Below are 7500 nucleotides of genomic sequence, written 5' to 3' on the forward strand. Positions count from 1 at the left end.
TGGGAACTTTCCTTGCCGTATTGTCAATGAGCAGCATAACATTAAATTCACCAGTAAACTGTTCCTCGGACACAAGGTCCTTCTTTACTACAATTCCACTACAACCAGTATCTCTCAGGACATCAACAGGCTTCTCTCCGACTCTACCTTTCACAACAGGCATTTTACTTCTCACTCCAGTCAACGGTTCAACACAAGCACTACTTAACAATGGAATCTTCTTACCACAGGCTAACAGCAGCTTATCATCTTTAATACAGGCCTTAACTTCTTCATCAGTAGGTTTAACCTCAGGTGGCTGAACTAAACAACTGGCACTCACTTGACCACGCTGCACAGGGTTACCATCCTTACTTTATCCTCCGGATCTGCGTCCACCTGATCGACAGTTTCTAGCTTCATGTCCCTGCTTACCACATAGGAAACACTTTCTTGTTAGGGTTGGGCAGTTGACAGCTTTATGACCTCGGGTGTTGCACTTAAAGCAATGCAGAGCTGGTGCATTAATCTGCATGTTCTTGGCTTCGTCCCTCTCAGGCTGCACTGTTGGCTTTCTGCTCGCTGAGCTGAACAAATGTTTACCATGAGCCTCCAAGTACTGGTCAGCGATCTTCGCAATCTTTGCTAGGGTCTCAGGTGCCCTTTCTCGCAGGTGAATTGCCAAATCCTTAGGGCAAGAGTCAATAAATTGTTCTTTCACGATCAAGTCCTTAAGACCATCAAAGGTTCGCGCAGTATCCGAAAGCTCTAGCCAACGTAACAGGTATCTGTCCAGTCGCACAATAAACTGCTCCGGACTTTCGTCAACTTCTGGTTTGGATGCTCTGAATTTTCGACGATAGCCGTCTTCGGTAAGGTCATACCTCTTCATTAACGCAATCTTTACCCTGTCATAATCCTTAGCTGCGTCCTCCGATAGACGTGAATACACTTCTAGTGCCCGTCCAGACAACAGAGCACTGAGCTTCGATGCCCATCCATCTTTTTTCCACTTAGCTGTTTCGGCAAATCTCTCGAACCTCTGCAAATACGCGTCCAAATCGTCTTTACCATCAACAAACGAGGGGAGTTTAGGTGCCTTAGCCCGATCCTCTCTCACTTCAGGACGTCCGTCTGCATTCTCCACAGCCAAACGTGCAATCTCCAGCTCATGTTCTCTTTTTGCCGCTTCAATAGCCTCTTTCTGTTTCAACAGCTCGGCTTCCATCTCCAATTTTCTTAGTTCGCGTTCTTGTCGCCTAGTTTCTCTCTCTTCATCTTCTCTTCTGCGCCTTTCCTCTTTCTCTTCCTCTTCTTTTCTTTTATCCTCCTCAAGCATTCGACGTCTCTCTTCTCTTTCTTCTTGTAATTGCCTCTTTTTTTCTTCTCTTTCTTCCTGTTCCCTTCTTCGTTTTTCTTCAAACTGTCTATGCTTTTCTTCTCTTTCCTCTTCCAATTGCCTGCGTTTTTCTTCTTTTTCTTCCTGTTCCCTTCTTTTTTCTTCCTCTTCCTTTCTTCTTTCTTGTTCTAACTTTTGTTGCTTCTCTACAAACTCGAGTAGCTTTTCTCCCTCCAATCCGAACTTTTCTCCAAGCTGAATAAATTTCTCCATTTCCACAGCAGTATTCCACAGCAAAAACATAATATACTCTCTTGTACAGTTCTTCTTACTTTAGGTGTAACTCCTTCTTGAATTGTCCTTTCCTGGTTGCTGTAGTCGGCAAACAAATGAATTCCTCTCCCGGACAGGCCCCCAATGTTACGAGTTCGTATGTTTTGAGGAAAGGTAGCTTGCAAACTAAACTGAACGCAGGGTTGTCGGAACAACAACAAGAAGATTTATTCCAAAAATGAACGTAGTTTCCACGAAGTAAAACTCTGAATAACTCGTACTCGACAAACTTACACGGCCTCCGCCAACTTGAATAAACACAGCTTCTGTCACACTTGAATAAACACGGCCAACGCCAACTCTCTTCGCTTGTGAAAAACTAGTTAGAAAAACACTCCGCTTGGACTCGTCTACTTATATACTCTGACAATAAACTTCTAGAACTTTCTAAAATAGTAATGAATCTAATTATAGAAAGATTACAAAACACACCGATTTAGAAACGCTTACGTACAAACCTAAATATAAACAAACTACGAACTCTCGCGAAGCTTCGAGACAGTAACGCTTGTCACGCAATACTATTTTTCGTAACAGAGATATTGAATGACAATGTGGAAACAAAATTAAAAAGCGGTGGCCTTAGCAAAAAGCTTACATGCATGTAAAATACTTACATATCAGAAACGCTCTGATCTAAATAAAGTTTTCATCGTGAGGCAGAAACTACTTCCAGTTTTAAATCTTCAAAGTAATCGTTTTTTTTTAAATGAATACTGTAGTTTTTTCTGTCTCTCATTGATCAACAGCTGTGTTTAGAGTCTTTAGATGAGAGTATGGAAACACGGCTGTGACATCACACGAACTTTAAATGGTTATGTGTTGCAGACGCGTGTTTTGATTGGCTGGTAGGAAATATGAGCGCGTATCAAGAAAATCTGTTTTAATCTAAAAGTAAAAAAAACAACCATTTTCCTTCATTTGTCGAATTGTCCTTGAGAAATATTTTATAAAAGCAATAGAGGACTTTTTTCCGTGTTTCCATAGTCTCATCTAAACACTCGGAGGAGTTGGGAGAATTCGAGACTGCGTCTCGGGTTTGCATAACTGTCGAGAATTCTCCCAACTCCCCCTCGTGTTTAGACGAGGCTATGGAAACACGGAAAACGACCTCTATTGCTTAAATACATCACGTTATATGCCGCTGACTATCATTCAGCTTTCGGGTTTGCTTGACAATCCCCATGGGTGAAGATTATGCACTGATCGAAGGCGCACCAAATTATGCGGACGTCGTCTGCTAAAGTACGCACTACGGTATGAATCAAGGTGATCGGCAAAATTCGGTTGAAGAATCTACCAGTTCTGAATATTTGTATTTTTGTGATAATGACTCGAGGATAGATACTCGGGAAAAATCCGAATGGTCTTTTCCAGGAGTCGAACGACCTTAGATACTCTACCACCCGAAGATGCTCTTCTACTGAGCGAAAGGAGACTCGTGAAAGCTCTGCCATTAAACTAGGTTCTCGTATGACAATTTTCCTGTTCTACCGCTGGAATGAAAGGGTCGAACTGGAGCATCCTCGCAATTGCAGTAAAATAAGGAAACTGTATATGTTTAAGTCGCCGGTAAATAAATGAAGATGCAACCAATTCTCAGGCCAAATGGAGCAGTCTGATTGGTTGGTTTTGGTCTGGATTTTACAGTACAGACCATTACCATGGAAACGGTCAGTTAACTGCGTGAATTTACGAAAATCAGAAAGTAGCCAATGGCAACAAACGTTACAATTTGTGGATGCATGAAAAAAAAAATTGCCACACCCATTTTATACCGTGGGCTGCGCTACAGGCAGGGCCTCTTGAGCTAATTGCAGAAAAAAGGAATCCGAATCAATAATTACTTTTTCGAGATTCGATGAGCACTCTAGTCCCTTGTTTAATCCCTCAAAATTATAAAGTGCTTTGATCTAGTGACTTTATATTTAGCGATCCTTGTGTATAAATATCACAATCGACTGCACACTGGACGAAAAAACGGTTTTGCCCTTATTGCAAATTTAGAGCTAATTTACCATATTTGCTCATTCGAGTAAAAGGCAATAATATTTTTGTTTTTTCAAAGGATTTACAGGGGTAGCAAGCTTGAAGCAAATGCAGACATTACCACCTTTGCCAGACTGATAAACGTGATCAAAGAACCAATTTTGAATATTTTGCTCAGGAAAGCAAAGGTGATCAAAGCGTTAGTTCCCCATTATTTTTGCTCAGTTAAGTAAATTTGATCAAAATATCACCTTCCCGCATTATTGCCTGGTCTGGTAAATTTGATCAAAATATCATTTATCACGGCAGTGTTTGGCCTAGTATCAATGCTGCAATTGATGACTTAGTATCCCAATGCAGTCAGGCCTGTCAGCAATATCAGTGAAGCAACCAGAGAGAGCCCTTGATTACCCGGCAAGTTCCTGCTCCGAGACCCTGGAGCAAAGTCGCAGCGGAAATTTTCTATTATAAAGGGAGAGATTACCTTTTCGTGGTTGACAATTTTTCCAAATATCTCGAAGTGGCTCACCTCTCTAACAAAACTAGTGAAGCAGTGATAATGGCAATAATATATATGATGAAATGGTATATGAAATGAATCATATACGAACTGCGGATATGAAATCAAATGAAGCTATGATCTTCGCAGTTATGAGAGCATAACGGGATTCAAACCCCGTTGAAGTCCTGAATTTTTCACGCTTCTCTACGCAGTTGCAAAAATTGCTCTCATAACTGCGAAGATCATAGCTTTATTTGAATAATATACATGTTCGCCCGCCATGGCATCCCAGAGAGCGTAATTGTAGAAAGCATGCCATTTAACAGCCTGAAAATTAAAAGCTTTGCCATTGACTCGGAGATTGAAGTGGTGACCTCAAGTCCGCACTCGTACTTCCCGAAGTCAAATGGGTTGGTGAAAAGAAATCTGCAAACGATGAAACGGTTGCTAAAGAAATCTGACGAGTCCGATCAGGACGCGTTCCTTGCTTTGCTGGAGTTTCGCGAAACTCCCATCAGTGGCATGAAGGTATCCCCAGCAGAATTACTTATGGGTAGAAAGCTGTGAACAAGATCTCCAACTTTCAAGAGCCTCCTAGACCTTCAGGTCCGTCAGAAGCTGTTTTTACGTCAACAACGATAGAAAGCATACTATGACCGTGGAACCGGGACACTTGCCACACTACGTAAAGACGAATCAGTGAGAATGCAATAAGGCCGAGAGTGGACACCTGCGGTTAGTCGTCAAGGGGGGTGTCACGTTAGATCCTTGCGTGACTTAGCACTCATGCTTACTTGAACTTAGTACCGGCTCGGCCATATATTCGGAATATACACAGATGGGTTAGTATTCCAGGGTGGGGATCAAATGAAAAACGCATTTGATAGTTGTCGATTAACACTAGTGCAGTATCGTCACCTATTTCTCGCGAGGAGAGAAGTGTTACCTCTTATTGAGGACATGTTGTGAGAGTTTACATGAAGAGTGAATTGTATCCTGCTGACATTCTATATCAGAAACTTTTTGGCACTAAAAAAATCTGGGAAAGAAATGTAAGTTACTATTAATTGTCTGCCCATTTTAGCTGAAGAAGTTATCAAAACCCACAAAAGGAAGACCACTGGGAATCCAACCAATGTGAGGCTTTGGAATTCAGAATCCAGAGCGTGGAATCCGGAATCCATCGTATGAAATCCAGCATCCATAGGTTTCGATAGAATCCAGGATCCATTTCAGTTGAACGAGTTGGAATCCGGAATCCACGACTCGGGATCCGGGATCCACTATTACAGGAATCTGGAATCCGAAGGACACCTGGATTCCTTTACATAGATACTTACGTAGCATTTTAAGTGTTCCACCTCAAGTCGTGAAAAGGTACAAAACTCTTCCCTAACCTTGTACCGACACCCAGCAAAGCCAGCTTCACATTGTTTGTAAATAACGTCTTTGCTTTGTTTATAATTTCCAGATCTTAAGATGCTACGGCAACTCACAGTTGTTGTCTTTGCAACAGCTGTTTTTACATGGGTGGACTGTGCAAGTGTACCAGCTTGTGCCAGTATGAAAACGTGGTTTCCTGGAACCAATCCACTGACCCTTGCAGATAATTTACCATACCAGTTAAGTGTCAGCGGAAATTCCTATTATCCAAGCAGTTCTCACACAGGTACTTATTTTAAATTACTGCAATTTTCATAATTCTGCGAAATTCAGCTTCAAGTGCTAACAGCCAAACTGCATTTTGGCTTCCATCAATCAAAGTTCTGATGCCAACTACTGATAATGAAATCAATCGATTCAAGATATAACCCACCAATCAGCATCTTTGGTTCCCATGGTACATTTGTACATTCAAATTCGATGCCGATGGAAAGCAATGAAATCTGTACGAATCTTTTTACCGAAAAATTTCTAAAAACATAATTCATATTTTGAGCTGTGAAGTAAACAAAAACTCCAACTCACTTTCCAGAGGCGGGGTTGATCTTCCTGGTTATGTTTGGAAATTTGATTGATGGCACCCAAAGCACTGTTTGGTGCTTGGTGCTTGGTGCTTGAAGGTGAGATTTCGTAGAATTATGAAAATCGCAGTAAAGGAAATGCATCACTCAATTTTAGCTGTACCCTTACTACTTTCTCATAACCTTCCAATTGGGGCTACATTTATGCAAGACATTTGCCTATTTTTGGATGGCAAATCCTCAGTAGTGGGGAAACTCAAGTTGCAAAATGTCCCACCACTCATATCACCCCGAGATATAGATTTCTATGCAGTTGTCTGTAATACAGTGTTTTGACAAAAAAATGAATTCACAATAGTCAGTATTTCATCACTCTACCTTATTAACTAAATCCAATGTTGTCCCTTCATTGCCCATGTCTAATCACAATAAATGATGAGAAGAAAATGGAATAAGTGTGAAACAAACTTATAATTGCTCAAAATTATATTTTAAGCTACATTATCATCTATAAATTTGTTGCCGTTAAGGCAGCACTAAAGTTTTAAGCAATGGAGTAACCAACTACCAAACTTACCAACATACTTGTTAAAAGCCTCAATGGCAAGGATATGCACAACTGGAAATAACTGATACATTACGAATACATTTTTACAGTAGTGTAATCATATCAGTACAGACCTCTAACTTGTGCGGATTGTATGATTGCATACATGTCAATAGAGTGTGAGCTTAGTAAAATTCTTATAAATCCTAAGATGGTTTTGCATTGTTTGTGTTTAGTTTACCTGAATGGTTCAATGACCAATGAAATGAAAATCAAAAGCTTTGTTGGTTTTATTGTCTATGCTGAAAATTCTGTATCAAAGTACCCCAATGGCCGTTTTGTTGCTGAAGATTTGCCCCCAGGAGTGGAGGAAGTTAGCTGTAGCAGTCTTTTTGTAAGTGATATCTTTATATAAATTTTAAATTACTAATTAAAGAAAAAGATGCAAGCTCAGTGTTTGTCAGTTGAGTTCAACCTTCCAGTGCTTCCCTCATGGTTTCCAAAGGTTGTCAAAACTTGTTCAAAAGAAAGGAAAATGCAAGATGGATTCTCCTTTTATAGTCAAATAGTCATTGTTTTGGACTTAAGTGGTCTAGACAGAAACTGTTAAAGAGAGTGAGTATCACAAAAATACTCTATTAGAGATACCTATCTTTTTCGATACTGTCCATGCATGACATGTTAATGCAGAATAAAGGCTCATTTACATAATGCATGAACTACCATAATTAATAAAATATTGATTATTATCATTTATATAATAACCAAATCAATGCACGTGCTCTGATTGGTCAATCAGTTATGTTTTATTGTGCCAGTAAACTCATGGAAAAATTGTGCATCTTCC

At 40.2% G+C, this 7500-nt stretch overlaps 1 protein-coding gene across 6 annotated transcripts in view; it reads left to right on the plus strand.

The window, feature by feature from the left end:
- Positions 1-5025: 5025 nt before the first annotated feature.
- LOC138000180 (uncharacterized) overlaps positions 5026-7500 on the plus strand; it is a 14908-nt gene continuing 12433 nt past the window's right edge. The window contains exons 1-3 of one of the 6 annotated variants that reach the window (XM_068846406.1): positions 5026-5194; positions 5614-5811; positions 6890-7047. In XM_068846406.1, coding sequence (XP_068702507.1) covers positions 5622-5811; positions 6890-7047 — 348 coding nt within the window. In that variant the 5' untranslated portion in view covers positions 5026-5194; positions 5614-5621. Of the gene's footprint in view, positions 5520-5613; positions 5812-6889; positions 7048-7500 lie in introns of all 6 variants that reach the window. The other 5 variants (XM_068846405.1, XM_068846404.1, XM_068846402.1 and 2 more) reach the window with 5 other exon arrangements.

The sequence above is a fragment of the Montipora foliosa genome, chromosome 4 (assembly GCF_036669935.1).
Source record: "Montipora foliosa isolate CH-2021 chromosome 4, ASM3666993v2, whole genome shotgun sequence".
In the NCBI taxonomy this organism is placed as follows: Eukaryota; Metazoa; Cnidaria; class Anthozoa; order Scleractinia; family Acroporidae; genus Montipora; species Montipora foliosa.